Source organism: Ranitomeya imitator, chromosome 10 (assembly GCF_032444005.1).
Source record: "Ranitomeya imitator isolate aRanImi1 chromosome 10, aRanImi1.pri, whole genome shotgun sequence".
NCBI classification, from domain to species: domain Eukaryota; kingdom Metazoa; phylum Chordata; class Amphibia; order Anura; family Dendrobatidae; genus Ranitomeya; species Ranitomeya imitator.
In genome coordinates this window covers 141,029,862-141,057,296 of record NC_091291.1, presented here as the reverse complement: position 1 = coordinate 141,057,296, position 27,435 = coordinate 141,029,862, and the positions used below count along the sequence as shown (strand labels likewise).

General features: G+C 50.5%; 1 protein-coding gene across 1 annotated transcript; it reads left to right on the top strand.

Moving 5' to 3' along the window:
• Positions 1-1,610: 1,610 nt before the first annotated feature.
• On the top strand, positions 1,611-9,745 carry LOC138650916 (uncharacterized). The gene is made up of 3 exons (XM_069740791.1): positions 1,611-2,336; positions 6,038-6,135; positions 9,020-9,745. The coding sequence occupies exons 1-2, from the start codon at positions 1,707-1,709 to the stop codon at positions 6,071-6,073; spliced, it is 666 nt and encodes a 221-aa protein (XP_069596892.1). The 5' UTR covers positions 1,611-1,706; the 3' UTR covers positions 6,074-6,135; positions 9,020-9,745.
• The last annotated feature ends 17,690 nt before the right edge of the window (positions 9,746-27,435 follow it).

The window sequence follows — 27,435 nt, the reverse complement described above, 5'->3', positions numbered from 1 at the left end:
TCGGGCCGACGCATTGCGACGGCCCCGTACCGACGTAAGTGTGAAAGAAGCCTAACCCTAAGTTTAGCCCCAACCCTAACCCTAAATTTAGCCCCAACCCTAACCCTAAATTTAGCCCCAACCCTAGCCCTACCCCTAACCTAACCCTACCCCTAACCTACCCCTAACCCTAACCCTACCCCTAACCCTACCCCTAACCTAACCCTAACCTAACCCTACCCCTAACCCTAACCTAACCCTACCCCTAACCCTACCCCTAACCTAACCCTACCCCTAACCCTACCCCTAACCCTAACCCTACCCCTAATTTTAGCCCCAACTGCTGTTCTCCTGCCGGCCGGCAGATGGAGACAGATGGCGGGCGCACTGGGCATGCGTCCGCCATGTTCTGCTGCCGGCGGCCAGGAGGAGCAGCAAGAGGATCCAGGGACCTAGGTGAGTATGCTAGGGTCCCCGAATCCCCCTATTTCTCTGTCCTCTGATGTGCGATCACATCAGAGGACAGAGAATTACACTTTCCTTTTTTTTTTTTTTTTTTGCGGTCGCCGGTAAACAGTTAATTACCGGCGATCGCAAAACAGGGGTCGGTAATACCGACCCCGATCGTGCTCTTTGGGGTCTCGGCTACCCCCGGCAGCCGAGACCCCAAAGATTCTCCCGGTGCCGGCCGGCGGGCGCACTGCGCATGCGCCCGCCATTTTGAAGATGGCGGCGCCCACCGGGAGACACGAGGAGCATCGGGGGAGCTAGGTGAGTATTGGGGGGCCACCTGGGACCCCTTTTCTCTGTCCTCCGATGTGCGATCACATCGGAGGACAGAGAAATTAAAAAGAGATCGCTTTTTTTTTTTTTTGCGATCGCCGGTAAACGGTTAATTACCGGCGATCGCAAATGCGGGGTGGGTTAAAAACCCCCCGAATCATGTTCTCTGGGGTCTCGGCTACCCTCGGCAGCCGAGACCCCAGAGAAAATCGGCCTCTGGGGGGCGCTATGGACTTTTTCCACAGCGCCGTTAATTAACGGCGCTGTGGTTTAAGTACCCTTAGCGGCCGCCGTTAAAAGGCGTATCGGCGGTCGCTAAGGGGTTAAGCCAGGTGGCTATAGTGTTTCTTTTTGGGCGATGGACCAGAGTTTTCTTTGTCAGGTTTGGTATGAAGTGTGTATGTGCGCGTGTATTAATAAAATGTTTCTTCTCTCCTTGGGTGAGGTAACCTGGGGAGGAGGAGATCTGGAGAATCAAAAAGTGAAAAGACAAAGGACAGAAAATAACATAAGAAGGAAAGATGGAGGAAGCTTCTCTGAGAAAGAAGAAGGCAGTTTGTTTTCTTTTGCGGGGTTGCTTTGACTGGGGGCAGTTATGCTGGACTCGGACTTTGCTTTGGACTGGGGGGGTAATGCTGGACTCTGACAGTTGCTTTTGCTGGGGTTTTGATTTTTGCTATTTATTGACTGTAAGTTTTGTATTTTTTATAATAAAAGAGTTCACTACATACAGATTTATACAGTCACCACTAGAGGGAGCTCACTACATACAGATTTATACAGTCACCACTAGAGGGAGCTCAATACATACAGATTTATACAGCCACCACTAGGAGCTTGTAGTCTGTGGAGGAAGGTGCTGTTCTGTTTGCTCCAGGAGAGTAACCAGTTTTTCACCCAGGAATCCCCCCCTCTCTGACCCAGGAAAGAGAGGGGTGTATTGGATGGACTGTGGGGCTGAGTCCCCGTCTCCCACCCCTCGGTCTAAGCCGGCGAGGGGTGGGAGCTCATCGCTACCGGCAAAGAGGGTCACCAGATCCGGCAAGGCCCAGAACATGGTGGAGCTCAGGAAGACCCAGGAGGGCTGCAAAGCCCCTAAGGCTGAGGCGAGGGCCACTGCGGTGTCTCCTCCCGGAGGTGAGCGGAGTACTCGCAGAGGTGCAGCGGCGCCGGTGCCGAAGGATTGGGGCACTAGGGCCGCACGGGAGCCGGTTGACAGCTATGCCTCCCGTGTCCATGCGTACCTCAGCGAGCATGAGGAGGCTGGGAAGACCCTCAGGAGACTCCGGGAGGAGATGAAGGAGGTGAGGCAAGCGGCAAGCAGAGCCTCCCGCACAGAGAAGTCTGCCCTAACAGCCAGGATATCCAGCCTGGGGATCTGCATTGAGGGCATGGAAGCCCGGAGAGCGGCTATATTAAATAACAGCGGGCCCTTCCGGGAAAAGCTGGAGAATGACGACCGATTCCACAACATGGCTGCTGCAAAGGAGCCAGAGGGGTCTCGGCGTCCGACCCAGGTGGAGGAGGTGGACCATGAGGAGATGGAGGAGGCACCGTACCCACCTGGGGGCTTGGTAAGTGATCTCCAGGCCACACACAGCGGGATAGATCCAGTGCAGGTCCCACTCCCATCAGACCATAGTATTTCAGAGGATGATGGGGGTGATGCGGATGATAGCAGCAGCGAGAACAGCAGCAGTGGGGGTTGCCTCGTCTTGCAGCAGATCCGTCAGCTAGAGTCCCCAGTAAATTATGCCCACCTGAAGTTTGGGGATGAGGTCTGCGGGGACGAGGCAACCGGGAGGGGGAAAAAGAAAAGGAAAAAAAGGAAGAAAACATCGGAGGAGAGGTTGGTGTTTGTCCCCCTTCCTGGGACCCCCCGATCCCGCTGTGTGGAGCCCGCTACCCACCCCGGCCCGGGACCTGCAGTGGGTCCGGTGCGAGGGAGCGGGGAGAGTACAAGTCGTATGGCGCAGGTTGCCGTCTCTGCTGGCGGTAGCAGAGGGGGCGAGAGTGGGCATGCGGCTGCAGAGCCGGACAGTGTGCATGGTCTGGAGAGTGGCCCTGTGGCGGGCAGTAATAAAACCTGTGGAGGTGTCCAGGCCCGATCCTCTGTGGAAACGTGGGACGGCCTGGCGCCTGCTGCACCCGCTGACTCTCGGGGGGTAGGGGCTGTGGGTACCTTGCCGGTGGTCACCGCTCCCCGCAGTGTTGGCGGTGCGCTGTCAGCCGGGGCCGCATCATCGGCGGCGTGTGCTGTGGTGTCGGGGTCCCCCACATGCAGATCCGATGCTGGGTCAAAATCTGGGACCCCGGCACCGGTTATCATCTCGGGTGCAGCTGTAATGGCTGCAGTAATGCAGGTCCGGACGGCATCCTCGCCAAAGAAAGTCGCACCGCTGGGGTCCTCTGCATGTGTGTCACCTGTATCTGTGGGGGACCCGGCGGTGAAGTGCACACAGGAGCGTGGAGATGGTCTGCAGGAGAGGCTGGAGCAACAGTCTGCAGCTGCCAGCACATGCTCTGCTGAAAAGCAGGGTGTGGTAATTAAACCCTGCAGTATCGATCTTAAAGGGGCAGCTGCACTGCAAACAGCAACAACCCCAGCAGAGAGCAGGAAAAAAAATGTAAATAATAATGGAAGTGGTGCAAGTGGTGTGAATAGTGTGTGTGATGGTGATAATGGTGAAGGGTCAGGGGCAGTTTCTGCTGGAGGTATGGTTGGTGTGAATGGTGCCAGTGCGGTGATTTCTACTAGTGGAAATGGTGAGGCTGAGGTAAGTGAGGTGGAGATGGTTGACTGTGAGGTTCAGGGTTCAGGGAATATAGGGGCTGGTCCATCGTCCCCCTCACCTGCAGCCGCCATTAGTTATGCGGCTGCTGCCGCTGGGGTTCCACAGGGGTCTTCCTCATCTCCGGACCCAGGGAATGAAGCTTTTCGCCGCCGTTTCCTGGAGGCCCTCAAAAAAGGGGAGCAGACGATCAATGTAGAGGGAAGAGAGGTGGCGTTGTCCTACTGGCTAGATAAGTTTGGTCTAGCTGCCTTCCAAGAGAAAAGGGGGGGGGGGAGACCGTGTGGTCCCTCCCGACAGCCGGGCAGGGGGTCTCCAGGAGAAATGTGGTTCATCTTCGCTGGAGGGGCGATGAAGCGTGTCCATCCAGGACAAATGTGGTGAAGCTCCTCATGAAGATGGACTTCAGGGCTATTGACATCTTTGCTCTGATACATCCTTTTGGGACCTCCACCTTTGATATCAGCTTTGTTCGGCCGGAGGGCTTGGAGCTCTTTTGGTCGAATTATGAGCTGGTAAAAGAGGAGCCCGGCTGGCGAGGTTTCGCTGTGGAAGCAATTTCTCGCCAAAGTGGGCCGAAGAAAGTGACCGTTTTAACATGTAATGAGTCTCTTTCTGGCGTTGACATAATGACCTGGTTGAGTCGGTACGGCGAGGTTGTGGAGGTCCCGAAGAAGAACCGGGACGATTTTGGTATCTGGTCAGGGGGCTGGACCTTCATGGTAAAGTTGAAGCGTTCAGGGGGCACTGTCACCCACATCCCTTCCTCGGCTTTTCTGGGAAGGGATCGGATTCTGGTCTTCTACCAGGGGCAGCCGAAGGTATGCCACAGGTGCGGTGATCCTCGCCACTTCAGCGCGGGCTGCAAGGTGCAGAAATGTGCCTTGTGTGGCGAGGTAGGTCACCTCGCCGCATCCTGTGGTGTCATTCGATGTCACCTGTGTGGTGATCTAGGTCACCCGTTCAGCCGCTGCCCTCGTTCCTTCTCTAATGCCATGGCCAGCCGGGCGGAGGGGAGCCGTGAGGAAGTTCCTGGCGGTGCAACTTCTGCAGAGGTTGGAGGTGGTAGCGGGGGAGGAGCTGAGGGGCCGATGAGGAATGGCAGGGCTAGGGGCCCCTCTTACCAGCGGAGGCAGGCAAGGCGTCAGGAGGGCAGGGGGCAGGAGGAGCCTCGGGAAACTGGGGTAATGGCTGCCCCCTCCTCCGAGGCGACGGCCCATGTCACTGAGGCCCCGGGGGAGGAAGCGGTGAATGAGGAGATCAGACGGATGGACAATGAGGAAGTGGCTGATCTCTCAGATGCCTCTCAATATGAAAGTTTTGATGAGGATGGAGGGGAACAGCCAAAAGAAATGGGTGACAAGGGTACCAAAAGGAGTGCCAAGAGTGCCAAAAGTAAAAAAAAGAAGAAAAAAGGTGGAAAATCTTCTTCCCTGACCAAGGTGCCTAAGGAAGGTCCCACCAACTCCCCTCTGATCCCTCTCTCCAACCGGTTCCAAGCCCTTGACGATCCTGCTGAGACGGGAGTTGGGGGTGAGGTTCCGGAGGTAACATCGGGAGGGCCTTTGGGAGGCGGGGGAGTCCCTTCTCCGGGGGGTGTGTCTTCCTCGCGAGGTGGGGACGACCCTGGGTCCGGAGATGAGAAAGAGGTGGGAGGGATGGATACCTCTGTCTCTCTGAAAAGAAGAGGGGGGGCTTCATCGTCCGGAGACGAGCGGGCTAAGAAAAAGGGTGGGGTGAAGAAAAAGGCCATCTAACTCGATCACTCATGATGGCGGCACCCACCCCGTTGACTCTAGTGACCATTAATGTCGCTAGTATAAAGTCTGATGCGGCTAGATTTGCGGCCTTTGATTTTCTCACCCGATTTGAGGCTGAAATTTTGTTTTTGCAGGAGACCAAGCTTACGGATATGGGGGCCATACGCAAGGCGAAGAGCGAGTGGAGGTGCGGGTCTTCGTACTGGTCTCTTGCGGCCGAGCCGTGTAGCGGGGTGGCAGTCCTTTTTAAGACTGCATCGGTTGAATGCCGGAGAGTTATCGAGGTAGAAATGGGGAGGTGCCTGGTCTTAGACGTCTTCATGAGGGGACAGGAGCTTCGGCTCATTAACATCTATGGTCCGCAGTCAAAGTGGGACCGTAAATGTCTCTTCCTGAAGATTAAGCCCTATCTTTTTACGAGTCGGCAGGTGGTCTTTGGAGGTGACTTTAACACTGTCACAAGGCTTCGTGATAGGGGAGGCTCCATTGACCGGCTGGCTTATGATAGTAATACTCTTAATAGCATAGCTAGTGACGCTCGCCTGGTGGATGTCCACATCCGGCACACCCCAGGTCACTGTGGTTTCACCTTTCATAGAGGTAATTGTAGGTCTAGGATAGACAGGTTTTTTTTAAAGGAGGAAGCCATCTCTTCAGCAGTGTCCGTTGTTGAGGTGGAGTTCTCCGATCACTGTCTGATTTCTTTTTCTCTGAATGTTTCAGAAACCCCTCGGATGGGAAGGGGACTATGGAAGCTGAATTCGTCCCTCTTGGAAGAAGCAGAGATAAGACAATCCTTTGAGGACTTTCTTCAGAGCCAGGTACCGCTTTTGGATCTCTGTAGCGATAAGTCAGAGTGGTGGGAGATGTTCAAAGATCGGGTTGCGAGTTTCTTCCGCCAGCTCTCGAGCCTCAGGAGCCTGTGCAGGTACCGCCTGTGTCAGGAACTGAAGAGGAAACTCGAACATCTCGTCTCGGCTGGAGGTGACCGTGAGGAGATCTCCAGAGTGAAGTCTTTACTCAAGAGGTGTCAGTACGATAGGCACACATCTTTGGTTTTTGAGAGGGATTTCGGGAGGTACCGCTCGCCTGACCCCTACAGAAACTGTAAGATGTCAGTGAGTTGTAAGGTGGTGACAGGTTTGGTCGACGATACGGGTTCCCTAAAAAAGATCCAAATCAGGGATCCTGGAGGTGATCAGATCTTTCTACTCACACCTCTTGGGGAAGAGGGATCTGGATCGGAACGTGATGTCGGCTTTCCTGGCCGAGGCCGTCCCTGAGCCAGGGGATGACCCCTCGCTTCACGTTTTGACAGAACCAATCAGGGAAGAGGAAGTGCGACTGGCCATTGATGGGCTTCGGCCTAAGAAATCGCCAGGTCCAGATGGCTTAACATCCGAGTTTTATAAGACCTTTAGGGACTCCTTGGTCCCTCTCTTGACTGAGGTGTTTAACGAGTGTCTCTCCTCGGGCGCTCTTTCCCAGTCGATGAGGCAGTCGACCCTGATTATCCTGTCAAAGGGTAAGGACCCGTCCCATATTGAGAATTGGCGTCCCATAGCGCTTCTCAATACGGACCGGAAGGTTCTGGCAAAGGTGCTGTTCAAACGGCTGGTGAAGTTTGCACCCCGGCTCCTTTCGGGGGCCCAGCACTGCTCTGTTCCAGGCCGCAGTACGTTTAGTGCTGTGCTCGGTGTCCGAGAGGCAGTGGAGCAGGGCAGGGCAGGTCACTGGAAGGGGTACTTGCTGTCCTTAGACCAGGCGAAGGCTTTTGATCGGGTTAACCATGAGTACCTCTGGTCCGTCCTTCTGAGGTACGGTCTGCCTGGGGGGTTTGTAAATTGGCTAAAGATCTTGTACGCGGGGGCAGAGACTTTCCCGCTCGTGAATGGTTGGTCTGGCCGCCCTTTTGAGGTTGGGTCTGGGGTCCGCCAGGGCTGTCCATTGAGCCCGCTGTTATACGTGTTCGCGATAGATCCCCTTTTAAGGAGGATTGAGCGTGGGCCGTTGGCGGGAGTCAGGATGGACCAGGTGGCCCCGGAAGCCACTCTGAGGGTGGTAGCGTATGCCGATGACGTCTCCCTTTTCGTGTCCTCGGGTGAGGAGGCGGAGTGGGTCATGTCTGAGGTTGATCGCTACTCGGAGGCTTCTGGGTCCAGAATTAATCAGGAAAAGTGTGAGAGTCTCTGGCTGGGAGGGGGAGACCCTAGTTTTGGTCTCCCGGACACTCTTCCAGAGCCCCAGGCATCGGCAAAAATCCTAGGCATCGAATTTGGCCCTGGGGACTACCCCCAGCAAAATTGGTAGGGCAGACTTAAGATCGCCGCCCAGAAGGTGGACCAATGGAAGGGTTGGTCTTTGACCCTGAGGGAAAGGGTTAGCCTGGTTAAGGGTTTTTTGCTACCCTTGTTAATATACCTGGGCAGCATCTGCATGTTGCCAGAGCCGCTCTGGACACGGGTCTACAGCCTGTTTTTCCAGATGTTATGGGGAAATAGGCTGAACCTAGTCAAGCGGGAGGTCACATATCGCACAAGGAGACTAGGAGGGTTGGGTATGGTCAACCCAGTGGTGTTTCTAATAAACACTTTTGTCAAGACTAACATCGCCAACCTCTGGTCAGAGAGGGCTCCTCCGTGGGTATTCTCCTGCAGGGGATGGCTTCGGCCCTTCTTCCAGGAATGGGAGACAGGAGGGCAAGTGAAGGACCTGCGCACACCGCACGGGCATCTCCCGGCTTACGCTACCCCGGTTCTGAAGGTGATCCGCCGGTGGGGTCTGGGAATGTGGGAGATCAGGACCATGTCGAGGAAATTCCTTGACAGGAGGGTTCTGTTGACCCATTTCCAGAAGCCTCTGGTGCTCAAAGATTGCCCAAGTCGGGATCTGGAGGGTGGGCTGAGGTTATTGAATTCTACACGGGTCCCCTTGAAGTTTTGGGACTTGGCTTGGCGCTGCTTCCATGGGAAACTGTACGTAAGGGACAACCTGAAGTGTAGGAACTCCGATGATCGGGGTTGTCCCCGTGAGGGGTGTTGCGACACGCTGGAAAGCATGGAGCACTTCCTCCTTCAGTGTCCTTTTAATACAGGGGTCTACAACAGGGTAGGTGCTTCCATAGGCTGGCCTCGGCTGGCACACCTTTCCTATGCGGAGTGGGCGTATGGGGCATTCGGATCCCTGGGTGGCCGAGATCGGGGCACTTTATTTCTAGTCAGTTTAGTCGTCAGGTTTTACACGTGGAACGCACGGTGCTTAGTGTCAACTCAGCAGAAAATCCTCCCCCGGGACGAGGTTGTTAGGAACATTCTGGGTGCCCTGGTGAAGGTGCGCTCTCTGGAGTATGACAGGCTAGGTGCAGCGAGGGCCTCTCTTTTCTGGAGAGGGTTCTCATTTAATGTACCTAGGGCTTAGATAAGCAGGTAAGTGATAGGGACAGGTAGATAGCCTCAGTAGGGACAGGTAGATAGTTAGGGACAGGACAGGGACAGCCCAGGGACAGTTAGGTAGGCACGCGGTGAGATAGGTAGGGTAGTAGGGTCAGGCAGGGAGAGACAGGGAAAGGTAGGTAGATAAATAGGGGCAGATGTCTAGACAGGTAGGGTCGGCTGGTAGAGTAAGGATTGCTAGGGTAGAAGCCTGTCATCTCCGGTTTCCCGGTGGCGGGCTGGGGCTTTTCACGATCAGATTTTTGTTTTGCAGAAGTGAATTACTGATATAGGGCTTACAGGCACCAATCCTGGCTCTGGGTAAGTGTTGTATATAGAGAGTTATGTAGTATTGTAATGTAAGGTGATGATCCTGTGGCTTTCAGGGTTAAAGCACCTGTCTTGTAAGCAAGAGGTTATGAGTTCCTTGGTGAGGTTATTTTTGTATTGTGTGGGTGTTTTTTTGTGGTGGGAGGGAGGGGTTTGGTGGTAGGTTGTTTATGGTTGTATTTGCTGTGTAAAAAGGAAAAAAAGGGGGAAAAAAAAAAAAATTATAAAATTAAAAAAAAAAAAAATTGTGTGTTTTAGATAGATGTGTTTAAGCCAGGTGGCTATAGTGTTTCTTTTTGGGCGATGGACCAGAGTTTTCTTTGTTAGGTTTGCTATGAAGTGTGTATGTGCGCGTGTATTAATAAAATGTTTCTTCTCTCCTTGGGTGATGTAACCTGGGGAGGAGGAGATCTGGAGAATCATAAAGTGAAAAGACAAGTAAAGGACAGAAAACAACAAGAAAGAAAGATGGAGGAAGCTTCTCTGAGAAAGAAGAAGGCAGTTTGTTTTCTTTTGCGGGGTTGCTTTGACTGGGGGCTGTTATGCTGGACTCGGACTTTGCTTTGGACTGGGGGGATAATGTTGGACTCGGACAGTTGCTTTTGCTGGGGTTTTGATTTTTGCTGTTTATTGTAAGTTTTGTATTTTTATAATAAAAGAGTTCACTACATACAGATATATACAGTCACTACTAGAGGGAGCTCTCTACATACAGATTTATACAGCCACCACTAGAGGGAGCTCTCTACATACAGATTTATACAGCCACCACTAGAGGGAGCTCACTACATACAGATTTATACAGCCACCACTAGGGGGAGCTCACTGCATGCAGATTTATACAGTCACCACTAGAGGGAGCTCACTACATACAGATTTATACAGTCGCCACTAGAGGGAGCTCACTACATACAGATTTATACAGCCACCACTAGCGAGAGCTCACTACATACAGATTTATGCAGCTCTCTTTGGCTTCATTATTACACCTCTAAGCGTCTCCTATTGGTGGATACAATGTGCAGGAAATGTATCACTGGTCACATCCTTGTATTCTATGTCTGTTTCCACAGTGAGGCCGAAGCGCAGACATGATTCATAAGTTACACATATTTGTCGGGCACCAGCCTCTCTCCGGGGTCACTGCCCTTATAATTGCTCTACTCTCTCTGCTTGTCTCAGGCTCAGACATTATATTCTATGAAGCCTCCAGAGACCTCCTGACGGTTTCCTCAGTGGAGAAGTAACACATGTAACAAGGCAGCGTCAGCGAATGTATTTCATCCTTTCCTGCCCCAGATTATCAGATGTGACAATAATGACTGAAACAGCTTTAATTGACCACGATCTGGCAAACCAAGCAATCTGTAATGATTTTAGGTTTGAAAACCACTTAGCTGTGAAATGTCAGGTGGCCCTACAGTAAATCACTCATTTACAGCAGTTAAGTAAGAAGTGCATTGTCTGCTCAATAACCTCCGCTGCAAACACCGAACATGAATCATTCCTGATTGGGTTTTGGTTATTGCCGGTCGCCCTCCTGCCGTCACCGACGGACACGTTATATTTCCAGATAAATAACCTGAACCTGCATTTTCTATGTGCGATGCACATCTCCCAGTGATGTCCCTCCACATAATCCCGTCATCTCCCGATGATGTCCCTCCGCACAGTCCCGCCATTCCCCGGTGATGTCCCTCCGCACAGTCCCGTCATCTCCCAGTGATGTCCCTCCCTACAGTCCCGCCAATCCCCGGTGATGTCCCTCCACATAATCCCGTCATCTCCCGGTGATGTCCCTCTGCACAGTCCCATCATCTCCCGGTGATGACCCTCTGCACAGTCCCGCCATTCCCCAGTGATGTCCCTCCGCACAGTTCCGTCATCTCCCAGTGATGTCCCTCCACATAATCCCGTCATCTCCCGGTGATGTCCCTCCACATAATCCCGTCATCTCCCGGTGATGTCCCTCCGCACAGTCCTGTCATCTCCCGGTGATGTCCCTCCGCACAGTACCGTCATCTCCCAGTGATGTCCCTCCCTACAGTCCCGCCAATCCCCGGTGATGTCCCTCCACATAATCCCGTCATCTCCCGGTGATGTCCCTCTGCACAGTCCCGTCATCTCCCAGTGATGTCCCTCTGCACAGTCCTGTCATCTCCCGGTGATGTCCCTCTGCACAGTCCTGTCATCTCCCGGTGATGTCCCTTTTGCACAATCCTGTCATCTCCCGGTGATGTCCCTCCGCACAGACCTGTCATCTCCCGGTGATGTCCCTCCGCACAGTTCCGTCATCTCCCGGTGATGTCCCTCCGCAGTCCTGTCATCTCCCGGTGATGTCCTTCCGCACAGTTCCGTCATTTCCTAGTGATGTCCCACCCTACAGTCCCGCCAATCCCCTGTGATGTCCCTCCACATAATCCCGTCATCTCCCGGTGATGTCCCTCTACACAGTCACGTCATCTCCCAGTGATGTCCCTCTGCACAGTCCTGTCATCTCCCGGTGATGTCCCTCTGCACAGTCCTGTCATCTCCCGGTGATGTCCCTTTTGCACAGTCCTGTCATCTCCCAGTGATGTCCCTCTGCACAGTCCTGTCATCTCCCGGTGATGTCCTTCCGCACAGTCCCGTCATCTCCTAGTGATGTCCCACCCTACAGTCCCGCCAATCCCCTGTGATGTCCCTCCACATAATCCCGTCATCTCCCGGTGATGTCCCTCCGCACAGTCCCGTCATCTCCTAGTGATGTCCCACCCTACAGTCCCGCCAATCCCCTGTGATGTCCCTCCACATAATCCCGTCATCTCCCGGTGATGTCCCTCCGCACAGTCCCGTCATCTCCCGGTGATGTCCCTCCGCACAGTCCCGTCATCTCCCAGTGATGTCCCTCCGCACAGTCCCGTCATCTCCCAGTGATGTCTCTCCCTACAGTCCTGTCATCTCCCAGTGATGTCCCTCCGCACAGTCCCGTCATCTCCCAGTGATGTCCCTCCGCACAGTCCCGTCATCTCCCAGTGATGTCTCTCCCTACAGTCCCGTCATCTCCCAGTGATGTCCCTCCGCAGTCCCGCCATCCCCCGATAATGTCCCTCCGCACAGTTCCGTCATCTCCCGGTGATGTCCCTCTGCACAGTCCCGTCATCTCCCAGTGATGTCCCTCCGCACAGTCCCGTCATCTCCCAGTGATGTCTCTCCCTACAGTCCCGTCATCTCCCAGTGATGTCCCTCCGCACAGTCCCGTCATCTCCCAGTGATGTCCCTCCGCACAGTCCCGTCATCTCCCAGTGATGTCCCTCCGCACAGTCCCGTCATCTCCCAGTGATGTCTCTCCGCACAGTCCCGTCATCTCCCGGTGATGTCTCTCCCTACAGTCCCGTCATCTCCCGGTGATGTCCCTCCCTACAGTCCCGCCAAGCCCCGGTGATGTCCCTCCGCACAGTCCCGTCATCTCCCAGTGATGTCTCCCTACAGTCCCGTCATCTCTCGGTGATGTCCCTCCACATAATCCCGTCATCTCCCGGTGATGTCCCTCCGCACAGTCCCATCATCTCCCAGTGATGTCCCTCCCTACAGTTCCGTCATCTCCCAGTGATGTCCCTCTCTACAGTCCCGTCATCTCCCGGTGATGTCCCTCCGCAGTCCCGCCATCCCCCGATAATGTCCCTCCGCACAGTTCCGTCATCTCCCGGTGATGTCCCTCTGCACAGTCTTGGTTTCAGTCTACTTTTCAATGATAATCCTCGGATAAATGTCCCCAAGATGCATTAGGATAAGCGGACTAGCGGGATACATATGCTGCGACATCTGGGGCTTAGGAGACTCGGAGCTCGGAGCAGAGCGGCTTATGCTGGTCACGGCCGCGTTACTTGTAGCATTTATGGCTCTGACCCTCCTGGACTCTGGGACGATTTATCCCGCTTGTCATATCATCATGACAGGGAGTATAACCCCCAGTATGTAATGCGGCATTACTGTGTGCATGATGTCCTACAGTGAAAGGGGGTTACTGGGAGCACTGGTCACTCAGCCGATCACAAGGGCTTCACCCCCTTCTCAGATACATCCTGGCCGGTGTGGCCTCTGCTTCTTATGGACTCGAAGCTCCCGACACTGATGAGACATCAGGCACTGACCCCAACACACACGACGCCTGCCGGATCAACGTGACCGCAAGCAAATAAAGAGAGGGAAGCGAGACCCCGGCAGACTCCTCTGTGTCCCCCTAGACCTCTCTGCCCTCCTCCAGACTCCTCTGTGTCCCCCTAGACCTCTCTGCCCTCCTCCAGACTCCTCTGTGTCCCCCTAGACCTCTCTGCCCTCCTCCAGACTCCTCTGTGTCCCCCCAGACCTCTCTGCCCTCCTCCTCCAGACTCCTCTGTGTCCCCCCAGACCTCTCTGCCCTCCTCCTCCAGACTCCTCTGTGTCCCCCCAGACCTCTCTGCCCTCATACAGACTGCTGTGTGTCCCCCAGACCTCTCTGCCCTCCTCCTCCAGACTCCTGTGTGTCCCACAGATTTTTCTGCCCTCCTCCTCCAGACTCCTGTGTGTTCCCCCAGTCCTCTGTGCCCTCCTTCTCCAGACTCCTGTGTCCCCCCCAGACCTCTCTGCCCTTTTGCTCTAGACTCTTGTGTCCCCCCCCAGACCTCTGTGCCCTCCTCCTCCAGACTCCTCTGTGTCCCCCCAGACGTCTGTGCCCTCCTCCTCCAGACTCCTCTGTGCCCTCCTCCTCCAGACTCCTCTCTGTCCCCTAGACATCTCTGCCCTCCTCCTCCAGACTCCTGTGTGTTCCCCCAGACCTCTGTGCCCTCCTTCTCCACACTCCTCTCTGTCCCCCAGACATCTCTGCCCTCCTCCTACCGACTCCTGTGTGTTCCCCCAGACCTCTGTGCCCTCCTTCTCCAGACTCCTCTGTGTCCCCCAGACCTCTCTGCCCTTCTGCTCCAGACTCTTCTATGTCCCCCCAGACCTCTGTGCCCTCCTCTTCAAGACTCCTCTGTGTCCCCCAGATCTCTCTGCCCTCCTGCTCCAGATTCCTCTGTGTCCCCCCAGACCTCTCTGCTCTTTTGCTCCAGACTCCTGTGTCCCCCCCCCCCCCCCGACTCCTGTGTCCCCCAGACCTCTCTGCCCTCCTCCTCCAGACTCCTGTGTGTCCCCCAGACCTCGGTGCCCTCCTCCTCCAGACCACCTTCTTCCACCCCCCAGACCATGTTCTCCCACACCTGTCTGTCCTGCTCCAAAGCAATGTCTTCTACCACCACTCTTCTCTGACAACTGATTGCAGTTTCTTCCTGCTGAAACCCCCCTTGTTTCTCATTGTCTGCAGCAGGACTGGCTTTCGACAAAATGGGGCCCTGGGCAAAATGCTTAAATTGGGGCCCCAAATGCTAACATATTGCACCATCACAAAGAAACCTTTCGGTTGTATTTACATGCACTGAATTGAGGGCAGTAAACGAGCGTGGTCAAAAATCTTGAAGTTGTTCCTGGTCTCTTTATACTCGCTGAGGAACAATGATGGGGAGAAAACTATCACTAGTAGATCAATCTGTCAGTATTGTTATCAGCAGCACGTCTGCAGTTTTCACTGGGCGATGTGCTGCTGAGAACAATGATTTCTGCTCCGGCATGTACAATCCAATCACTATGAATAGGCTGCATTTTGCTTGTTTATTTGAATGCATTCCCCATAATCCTCCATATAGTATAATATGCACCACAGTTCTCCATATAATATAATGTGCACCACAGTTCTCCATATTGTATAATGCACACCCCATAGTCCTCTATATAGTATAACACACTCCCCATAGTCCTCCATATAGTATAATGTACTTCCCATAGTCCTCTCTAGAGTATAATACACCCCCATAGTCCTCCATATAGTATAATGAACCCCATAGTCCTCTATCTACTATATAATTGTCTAAGGGTCACTTTCGTCTTTCTGTCTGTCCTTCTGTCTGTCTGTCTGTCACAGATATTCATTGGTCACGGCCTCTGTCTGTCATGGAAATCCAAGTCGCTGATTGGTCGCCCACGACAATTGCCACGACCAATCAGCGACGGGCACAGTCCGGCGGCAAAATGGACGCTCCTTCCTCCCCGCAGTCAGTGCCCACTCCATACTCCCCTCCAGTCAGCCCTCACACAGGGTTAATGGCAGCGTTAATGGACCACGTTATGCCGCGGTGTTACGCACCCCATTAACGCAGTTATTAACCCTGTGTGACCAACGTTTTACTATTGATGATGCGTATGCAGCATCAATAGTAAAAAGATCTAATGTTACAAATAATAATTAAAAAAAAGGTTATTCTCACCCTCCGACGTGTGCGCTGTCCTCGGCAGTGCAAGCGGCAGGTTCCGGTGCCAAGGATGCTATGCGAGAAGGACCTTCCATGACGTCACGGTCATGTGACCGCGACGTCATCACAGGTCCAGCGCTCATACCAACCCTGGGACTGGAAGCTGCCGCGTGCACCGCACACAGGCGCCAGGACTACAAGGGGCCCTCGGAAGGTGAGTATATGTTTATTTTTTATTTGAAGTCTTTTTTAACCACGCATATAGTGTCCACATGATACTGAGGACTAAGAACACAGCTGTGTTCGAAACAAATGTGTTCAGTGCAGTGAGAGCTGCTATGTGATTCCTTTGTTATACCACTTGTCATTGGAGTCCACATTTTAATTTTTTTCATGACAATAAAGCTATTTTGGATTTTATCAGAAACTATTTCTCTTTCCTGGAGCTGGATCTCCCTCGTTTCTTTTACATCTACCGTGTGCCCCAATAACTGGGATGTACAATTACGGTAGTTTACATTAATGGGGTTCTTTGCTAAAACAAGTTATCACCGATCCATGGGCTCCACAGGAGGGTGATCGCTTAGATCCGACCATTAGAAACTGCACCGATCGGAAGAATGGGGAAGTTTTATCCCTGACAGGACACTTTTATCACTATTTTAAAATGCAGCGGCAGGTGTGATTTCTGACCGCAGCTCCATTCATTCTCTTTGGGGCTTCCAGAAAAAAAACAAGTGCAGCCACTGAGGGAATGAATGGATCAGTGATCTAGTCGGACATGCCACTCCAGTCTAATGGGGATAAAAAGTTCCACATTTTGCTGAAAGGGTCCAAGCAGTCAGACGCCCACCAATCAATACGTTATCACTTATCCTGTGGAGAGGTGATTACTTTTTTCCACAGGAAACCCCCTGTAAGTGCATCTCCGCCGCTGTGTACAAAGCATTAAAACTCTAATAGAAATAAAGAATCTTCTCCTAATTAATATCAGAGAGAACAAATGACCGCCATACACAACACAATCCACTATACCAAGACCAATAACATCACATACAGGAAGAAATACCACCACACCATGACCAGATCACATAGTGACCGAATAATACTACATACAAGGGACAAATACCGCCACACCATGAACAGATCACATATTACCACCACTTGGTGACCAAATAGCACATACAAGGGACAAATACCACAACACCATTTCCAGACCACATATTACCACCACATAGTGAATGAATACTACAATACTGATCAGTAATAAAAAAAAAAAACACACAATACTATCACCATAAGTGCCAGTATTCACAGGAGATCTGTACTTAGTATGCAGTGTCTGTGTAGAGGTAATACAGAGATCACTGGTGGTATTATACACAGGAGCTCTGTATATAATGTATAAGTAATACAGTGATCACTGGTGACATTGTACACAGGACCTCTGTATATAGTATACAGTGTATAGTGTCAGTGTATAGGTAACACTGACTCACCAGTGACGTCTCTAGGTGAAGTCCTTCATCTTTCATCCAGCACAGACCGCCATCATTTCTTCCAGCCAGGACTCGATTCTGCAGGAAATAACACAGTTATCTCAAGCTTCGCTTGCAGAACACATTACTTAATTTTTCACAACTTCTACATTACACCACATGAAGAAAAAATGGCGACATAGTATCACTCTACACAGTAACAGGACCGCCCCCCCCATTTAAAACAGTATATTCAAAAATTAAAATAAATACATCACTGCAGTAATAATATCCCTTAATTAGCCCCTATGGTAATAATATTCCCCACCCTGGCCCCATTTATCTCATTCCTGGCTCCAGCCATATGTTCTCGCATCCTGCCCTCATAAGTATCCATTCTATGGATCTAGTGACTAGAGCGAGTAGATCACCGCGGCTGCAGATAAAAAAGCTCCTTTATGAGTTGTAGAAGACAAAATCAGTCCAGGAATGAAGCTGTGCTGATACATGAGATCTAGTGAAGAGAGAAGCATCCTGGGTGCACAGACCTCACATCCAGCCTGTATTACTGGGAGAGAACAATCGGAAATTAGGAGCAGGCCGAATACTAAGGGATCTGAAAATGAAACTTTACAGAACTTTGTTGCTGTGTCTGATACAGTTTGGGTCCCTCTTTCTCTGTTAAATCAATTTCCTAATTCTGGTATCAAACCTGTTCATTTGTGTTGTACAGGAATGCTGCCAAGCAGAGTTGTGATTGCAGCTCTAGAGTATAACCCAGAATCAACTGTATAAACAGCAGTGAATCTATACACACCTTGAACGTAGCTGCCTAATGTCTGATGGCCCCAAATAATAATAATCTTTATTTTTATATAGCGCTAACATATTCCGCAGCGCTTTACAGTTTGCACACATTATCATCTCTGTCCCCGTTAGGGAATTTAGACTGTGAGCCCCATCAGTATGTCTTTGGAATGTGGGAGGAAACCGGAGAACCCGGAGGAAACCCACGCAAACACGGAGAGAACATACAAACTCTTTGCAGATGTTGTCCTTGGTGGGGTTTGAACCCAGGACTCCAGTGCTGCAAGGCTGCTGTGCTAACCACTGCACCACCGTATACTGCTAACCACTGAGCCACCGTATACTGCTAACCACTGCGCCACCGTATACTGCTAACCACTGAGCCACCGTATACTGCTAACCACTGAGCCACCGTGCTGCCCAAATGATCCACTTCGGGGGAGGAGGCTTGATGTCACCAGAGACGTCTTTGTGGCCCTTCTCGGACGAAACTTTTAGCAGATGATAAACTAAATCTCCATAATCGCGGCAGGGGGTCGGAGCGGACGCGGCATACCGATGTACGTCATGATCCGTTACCAGCCTCGGTGTCAGGAGCCTAATGATGGCGTCCAGCTCCCTCCGGGTAACCAGGAGAAATAAAAGCAGAGATGATAATGATGTAGTAATTGTGCCCAATGTATACAGCCCTGCCGGCGAACCACACGGAGAAGCAACAGGAAGACACGAAATTCAGCCGCATGAAGAAAATCAATCCTGGCCTCTTCGTAAAAGGCCGAGGATCCAAATCAATATTCACCTAAAGCCACTGAGGAAAAGCCCCGGATGCAGGATGATTGCAGCTCCGGGATCAGTACAGCTCGGACATAATATAAGGCTGCGTTCACACTGATTGCATTGTCTGTTCTGCGCAGTTCTCAACACGTGCACCAAGGTCCCCATCTCCATGAGGCCTCAACGGCCCGACAGACGCTAAAAACAGTGTGAAATGGGTCAGGCCAGAGAAATAATGACACAAAGCAATAATCAGCTGTGAAGGGGTTAAGATTAGGATACCTGGAAGAGGCTGTGAAGGAGGGTCACAAAGAGTTAATGCCACAGTCCCTGATGGCCTAGGGCATTGAGGGAAAGAGTCAGAATGAGTGGTGGAACAGAGCACTCATGGGGTTAATATCAGGATCTCTGGTGACCTAGAGCATTTAATGGTGCATGTCAGCATCCCTGGTGGTCTGGGGTATCAAAGGACCTAATAGCAAAATCCCTGGTGGTCTGGGGTATCAAAAGACCTAATAGCAGAATCCCTGGTGTTCCAGGGTATCAATTGAACTAATAGCAGAATCCCTGGTGGTCTGGGGTATGAAAGGACCTAATAGCAGAATCCCTGGTGGTCTGGGGTATCAAAGGAACTAATAGCAGAATCCCTGGTGTTCCAGGGTATCAATTGAACTAATAGCAGAATCCCTGGTGGTCTGGGGTATGAAAGGACCTAATAGCAGAATCCCTGGTGGTCTGGGGTATCAAATGAACTAATAGAAGAATCCCTGGTGGTCTGATGCATCAAAGGACCTAATAGCAGAATCCCTGGTGGTCTGGGGTATCAAAGGAACTAATAGCAGAATCCCTGGTGTTCCAGGGTATCAATTGAACTAATAGCAGAATCCCTGGTGGTCTGGGGTATGAAAGGACCTAATAGCAGAATCCCTGGTGGTCTGGGGTATCAAATGAACTAATAGAAGAATCCCTGGTGGTCTGGGGTATCAAAGGACCTAATAGCAGAATCCCTGGTGGTCCAGGGTATAAAAGGAACTAATAGAATCCCTGGTGTTCCAGGGTATCAAAGGAACTAATAGCAGAATCCCTGGTGGTCTGGGGTATCAAAGGAACTAATATCAGAATCCCTGGTGGTCTGGGGTATCAAAAGACCTAATAGCAGAATCCCTGGTGTTCCAGGGTATCAATTGAACTAATAGCAGAATCCCTGGTGGTCTGGGGTATGAAAGGACCTAATAGCAGAATCCCTGGTGGTCTGGGGTATCAAAGGAACTAATAGCAGAATCCCTGGTGTTCCAGGGTATCAATTGAACTAATAGCAGAATCCCTGGTGGTCTGGGGTATGAAAGGACCTAATAGCAGAATCCCTGGTGGTCTGGGGTATCAAATGAACTAATAGAAGAATCCCTGGTGGTCTGATGCATCAAAGGACCTAATAGCAGAATCCCTGGTGGTCCAGGGTATAAAAGGAACTAATAGAATCCCTGGTGTTCCAGGGTATCAAAGGAACTAATAGCAGAATCCCTGGTGGTCTGGGTATCAAAGGAACTAATAGCAGAATCCCTGGTGGTCTGGGGTATCAAAAGACCTAATAGCAGAATCCCTGGTGTTCCAGGGTATCAATTGAACTAATAGCAGAATCCCTGGTGGTCTGGGGTATGAAAGGACCTAATAGCAGAATCCCTGGTGGTCTGGGGTATCAAAGGAACTAATAGCAGAATCCCTGGTGTTCCAGGGTATCAATTGAACTAATAGCAGAATCCCTGGTGGTCTGGGGTATGAAAGGACCTAATAGCAGAATCCCTGGTGGTCTGGGGTATCAAATGAACTAATAGAAGAATCCCTGGTGGTCTGATGCATCAAAGGACCTAATAGCAGAATCCCTGGTGGTCCAGGGTATAAAAGGAACTAATAGAATTCCTGGTGTTCCAGGGTATCAAAGGAACTAATAGCAGAATCCCTGGTGGTCTGGGGTATCAAAGGACCTAATAGCAGAATCCCTGGTGGTCTGGGGTATCAAAGGACCTAATAGCAGAATCCCTGGTGGTCTGGGGTATCAAAGGAACTAATAGCAGAATCCCTGGTGGTCCAGGGTATCAAAGGAACTAATAGAAGAATCCCTGGTGGTCCAGGGTATCAAAGGAACTAATAGAATCCCTGGTGTTCCAGGGTATCAAAGGAACTAATAGCAGAATACCTGGTGGTCTGGGGTCCAGGGTATCAAAGGAACTATATACCCAAAAAGCCCTTTAGTAGATTGGCACTTCTCAATATAATAACATCAACCTACATAGAAAGAAGTCTATGCCACATATTTTTAGAAAAACATATATACAATTTTATTCAAGAATCAAAAAAGACACGTAAAAATTGATAATAAAATAGGGGAAATTTAATAGCAGATACTACACCCACAGAGTAAATATTGAGGTACAGTTCCTCCTGTATCTATAAATAGCATATGCTCCACAAAATTAGTATTGTATCCCTACATGATTTATACTAGTCAGCATTCCTAGACTACATAGATATCTGTACAATGATTAAAGTGCATAGTGCTAGTTGTATCTCAAACCCATGTAAACATTAAATGGTGCAATTAATGACATATTAAGTAAAGTGCAGGCATTTAGTAAATGAAATGTAATGGAGTCATAACCTGTAGATGAAGTCCAGGCCCCGACGCGCGTTTCGCGGTACAGCTTCTTCCTTGGGGGCCCATGTTTACATGGGTTTGAGATACAACTAACACTTTAATTATTGTACAATATCTATGTGAAGAGTGAAAATTGCACTATAACCTATTTTTGTTTTCAATGAAAATTGTGATTTTCTTTTAGATCTATGTAACACAGAAGCCAGATATAAACAATAAGTGATTTTCTGATGATCCCTCTATTCCTTCTCCATGGGGGTCCTGTAATAGAAATTGTACAAAAAAGACAAATAATTATCGTTTATTTCTGCATTTTCTGACCTTGTTCATTGAGGCGATGAGGAAACTGCCCCAATAATCGTGTAAATGCAATAAAGACCCAACAACACGGCAGCTACAACCAGCAGATCCCAGATTCACTGCTCAGGATTAGAATTACTCTGCAGCTTCAATGGACATTGGGATTAGTAATGTGGTGTCTGAGGCGGTAAGATTAATACTGATCTGTCTGTAGGTGAAAAGCAAATGTGCGATGGGTCTAATATTACACTTCATCATCATCAGCATCAGATGTAATTCTCCAAACATTCATCAGAATTGTGAGCGATCTCTCCACTGCGCTCATTATTATATTATTGATCCTGAGTTACCTCCTGTATTATACCCCAGAGCTGCACTCACTATTCTGCTGGTGCAGTCACTGTGTGCATACATTACATTACTGATCCTGAGTTACATCCTGTATTATACTCCAGAGCTGCACTCACTATTCTGCTGGTGCAGTCACTGTGTACATACATTACTGATCCTGAGTTACAGCCTGTATTATACTGCAGAGCTGCACTCACTATTCTGCTGGTGCAGTCACTGTGTTCATACATTACATTACTGATCCTGAGTTACATCCTGTATTATACTCCAGAGCTGCACTCACTATTCTGCTGGTGCAGTCACTGTGTACATACATTACATTACTGATCCTGGGTTACATCTTGTATTATACTCCAGAGCTGCACTCACTATTCTGCTGGTGCAGTCACTGTGTACATACATTACATTACTGATCCCGAGTTACATCCTGTATCATACTCCAGAGCTGCACTCACTATTCTGCTGGTGCAGTCACCATGTACATACATTACATTACTGATCCTGAGTTACATCCTGTATTACACCCCTGGGCTGCACTCACTGTTCTGCTGGTGCAGTCACTGTGTACATACATTACATTACTGATCCTGAGTTACATCCTGTATTATACTCCAGAGCTGCACTCACTATTCTGCTGGTGCAGTCACTATGTGCATACATTACATTACTGATCCTGAGTTACATCCTGTATTATACTTCAGAGCTGCACTCACTATTCTGCTGTTTGCTATAAGAACAGACATGCATCATCTGAGTTTCTTCTGTTATCACTAGTACACAACTGAATTCCCTGAGTTCTCTCACTCACTCTGTGATGACACTTTGTACTTTTTGTCCTGTGCGCATTATTTGCAGCAGTTACATTTTGTCCTGTGCGCATTATTTGCAGCAGTTACATGGGGAGACTCTGCTGGACTCCAGCACACGGATGAGAAGGTTCAGGGCTCTGGAATCACAGCAACACGCTCATAACCCAACGTACATTATACTGTCGGCCTCTTGCGGCCCCTGCGTGCATTATACTGTCGGCCACTTGTGGCCCGTGCGTGCATTATAATGTCGGCCTCTTGTGGCCCCTGCGTGCATTATACTGTCGGCCTCTTGTGGCCCCTGCGTGCATTATACTGTCGGCCTCTTGCGGCCCCTGCGTGCATTATACTGTCGGCCTCTTGTGGCCCCTGCGTGCATTATACTGTCGGCCACTTGTGGCCCGTGCGTGCATTATAATGTCGGCCTCTTGTGGCCCCTGCGTGCATTATACTGTCGGCCTCTTGCGGCCCCTGCGTGCATTATACTGTCGGCCTCTTGTGGCCCCTGCGTGCATTATACTGTCGGCCACTTGTGGCCCGTGCGTGCATTATGTCGGCCTCTTGTGGCCCCTGCGTGCATTATACTGTCGGCCTCTTGCGGCCCCTGCGTGCATTATACTGTCGGCCTCTTGCGGCCCCTGCGTGCATTATACTGTCGGCCTCTTGCGGCCCTTGAGTGCATTATACTGTCGGCCTCTTGTGGCCCGTGCGTGCATTATAATGTCGGCCTCTTGTGGCCCCTGCGTGCATTATACTGTCGGCCTCTTGCGGCCCCTGCGTGCATTATACTGTCGGCCTCTTGTGGCCCCTGCGTGCATTATACTGTCGGCCACTTGTGGCCCGTGCGTGCATTATAATGTCGGCCTCTTGTGGCCCCTGCGTGCATTATACTGTCGGCCTCTTGCGGCCCCTGCGTGCATTATACTGTCGGCCTCTTGTGGCCCCTGCGTGCATTATACTGTCGGCCACTTGTGGCCCGTGCGTGCATTATGTCGGCCTCTTGTGGCCCCTGCGTGTATTATACTGTCGGCCTCTTGCGGCCCCTGCGTGCATTATACTGTCGGCCTCTTGCGGCCCCTGCGTGCATTATACTGTCGGCCTCTTGCGGCCCTTGAGTGCATTATACTGTCGGCCTCTTGCGGCCCTTGAGTGCATTATACTGTCGGCCTCTTGCGGCCCTTGCGTGCATTATACTGTCGGCCACTTTCGGCCCCTGCGTGCATTATACTGTCGGCCACTTGTGGCCCCTGTGAACAACCTCTGTAAGGACCATCCGCTGCACGAGACCCGGCGACTCTCATGAGGAGCAGTAATGTTACTGTCGTCACCACTCTGACAGGCGCTGAGTCTCTCATGGCCAGACCTGACAGTGGCTGTTTACAAAGATTATGGAGACTCAGAACAAGGCGGAGGATTACAGGAACTGCTCTGGATTCACTTTGACGTCGGAAAAAAACTTTTCTTTCTAAAAAAATTGGTGAATGAGGGACAGTGTGTGTGTGTGTGTGTGTGGGGGCGGGGGGGTTAAATAAAGTATTTGTGTGTTTATATTTTTTATTACTGGGTTAGTAATGAGGGAGTCCGATAGACTCCTCTCCATTCCTAACCCCTGGGGTTGACAGCATCATCCCCAAGCCCCATTACCCTGTTTGCCACCGCACCAGGGCAATCAGGAAGAGCAAAGGCGGAGTGCCAGAATTGGTGCAACTAATGTGATGTACCAAGTATGGGGCGGCTGCGGACTGGTATTTTTAGGCTGGGAAGGTCCCAATAACCATGGACCTTCCCAAACTGATAACATCAGCTCAGAGCAATCTGCTTTACCTTGGCTGGTTGTAAAAAAATGTCATTTTAATTCATTTATTTAATCATAAACAGCTGTCCAATAAGCTCCACGGGGGCATTTTTATTATATGTCGGGGGTCATTGCAGTGATATGTCCATCTGTCTGTCTATATCTATCTCTCTAACATTCATTGCTGTCCAAAAACCCATTGAAAACGTGACAAAACTCGCTGTGTTTTTCTGCCAAGAGATGATGAGATGGTGCAGAAATTTCTGCATCCAAATACTCCAGGTGTGAACATGGCCTGAGGACATCTGACCTGTGCAACCTCCTGGTAAGTTCCGGTTCTTTCCGCCCATTATGCTGGGTGACTCCCGTGGGCGGCCGTCGCTGTCACTCATACAGCCCGCACCCGGGGGTCCCGTTTTCTGCCGTACGCCCCCTTTTCTGCTGTACACCCGCTCTGCAGAGCGCTAGGAACATCTATTGCAGTTTTAGCGCTAATGAAAATCTTCCATCTCATTGTTCTAGAGAACTAAACATGAAGCGCAGCGTTTCTAAGAAGGGCGGCCGGGCGCTGTCACTTAGAGCGTCGTCTGACAGCTCTGACGCCTGGAATCTCTTTTAATGTATTATTCCATTAGAAAAGCAGACGAGGAAGAAATCGTCTCGTATCCGACACCTTGTCATGGCGTCTCACCAACTGCTGACGAGAAAGGTGGAAATCGGGGCGTTGTGAGGTCTGCGGCCGGAGCGGGAGCGGCCATTACAGGGGGACGGTGGAGGATTACGATCACACCACACAATTACTGTCCATGTTTAGAGGGATGGTCTATAGCACACGCCGTCAGTGCACGATCTATGGGGTGCTACAATAGGGACCCCGATATTAACAGCTGGGGCCGCTGGTCTATATTCTATAATACATGGCGCCACGGGAAGAGGCGGCTGCTCAGAACCCCATTGTTTGGATTTGGGGCGTCTCAGTGGTTGGTGGATAGGTGCGGCTTGGCCAAATTGTGCCCCTGAACTGCAGCATGCAGAAATTTAGGTCATTACTGCAATGTGTGACGGCACGCCAAGGTCTGCAGCATCCTAGCAGAGTGTGGGGCGGATTTACCACCGTCATGGCGGCCCGAGGCCCCAACATTTGCGTTGTTCCAGGAACGCCATATTGCGATGTACCAGAAAGGACGATCCGCTGCCAAACTTTGCCAGGGAGCGACATTAGCTGACTTTTGTGTCGGCCCTTTAATATTGTGCTGTGGGGTTCTGGGTCCTGAGACTCCACATCGGTCGCTCATATAAAGGGACAATCGCCGCCGTAACAGCGCAGTATCGGCATATTGCTATACGGATGAGAAAACGCCATAAGTTATCGCTACTTCATTTACCGCCGCCCGTATATATCTGCAGAAAGATCTCACATTTATTAAAGAGCTGAAATTATGAAAACCCATAAAAGCCGATGTGAGCGTAATATCAGAAAGTAACTGCGGATATAAAGCTACAAAAGGGCAATCAGCGAACATTAGAAATACTCCGAATCCAACCCAGTGCGGCTCTCTGGCACTAAAATAGCCGCCCCTTGAAGCTGTAAGAGCGCAATTGTGTGTGCCGAGCACAGATCATATTGGGATCATTATTATTGATGGTAGAAACCATTATTACTGGCACGTCAATGATAACGAGGGGAAACAATCACATTGGGGCATGATAAATACCTTTCTCTAAAGACCTATGGCCGATCTATATCCCTTCATTTATTTCCAAACCCCCTAAAAAGGCTGAAACTAGCAGCAGCCTACAAACTGCCTGTCTCTGGGTATGTGCACACGCCTGAAGAAAACCGGAAATTTTCTGCAAGAAATCCGCATTTATTTGCGTTTTTTTTTAGCATTTTGCAAGCGAAATTAGCTTGCAGAATGCTAAAGTTTTCCAAGCGATCTGTAGCATCGCTTGGAAAACTGACTGACAGGTTGGTCACACTTGTCAAACATAGTGTTTGACAAGTGTGACCAACTTTTTACTATAGATGCAGCCTATGCAGCATCAATAGTAAAAGATAGAATGTTTAAAAATAATAAAAAAAAATAAAAAAAATGGTTATACTCACCTGCAGACAGCCGATCTCTTCAGCGGCGTCCGTTCCTATAGATGGTGTGTGTGTGCAGGACCTTCGATGACGTCGTGGTCACGTGAGCGGTCACATGAGCGGTCATGCGACCAATCACAAGACGGCGACGTCATCGCAGGTCCTTCACGCACCATCTATAGGAACGGAAGCGGCAGCGTGCACCGATGAGAGGCAGGAAGACTCCGGGGCCATCGAAGGTGAGTATATCACGATTTTTTATTTTAATTCTTTTTTTTTTTACCAATTATATGGTGCCCAGTCCGTGGAGGAGAGTCTCCTCTCCTCCACCTTGGGTACCAACCGCACATAATCTGCTTACTTCCCGCATGGTGTGCACAGCCCCATGCGGGAAGTAAGCAGATCAATGCATTCCTAGGTGTGCGGAATCCCCGCAATTCGGCAAATTTAATGAACATGTTGCTTTTTTTTTCCCGCAATGCGATTTTTTCGCGGAAAAAAATGCAACATTTGCACTGGAAATGCGGAATACACTGTAAATAATAGGAGGCATATGTAAGCGTTTTTTTCGCATTTTGGATCACGTTTTTATAGCGAAAAAACGCGAAAAATACTGAACCTGTGCACATGGCCTCTCTCAGTAATACAGGCTGGATGCATCAGCACACCTTCATTACTGAAGTGATTTCCTCTTCTATAGCTCCTGAAGGATTATACAACTTTATCTTTATCTACATTTAGCATTGTGCTGTGTATGCCTGGTGAATTACAGAGCACAGCAGAGACGGGTATGTCAGGAGCCTCACAAGTAGAAATGTAGCAGAGCCCAACGGCATAGCAAACCTGTGAATGACAGGACACTCACAAGTGGCACTGTAGAAGAGCACAGCAGAGTGGGGTTTGTAAGGAGCCTCACAAGTAGAGATCTAGCAGAGTTCTGCAGCACAGCGGAGCTGGGTATGTCCTATGGTTCATTGTTAAAGAAAAGTCCACTGCAGTGCT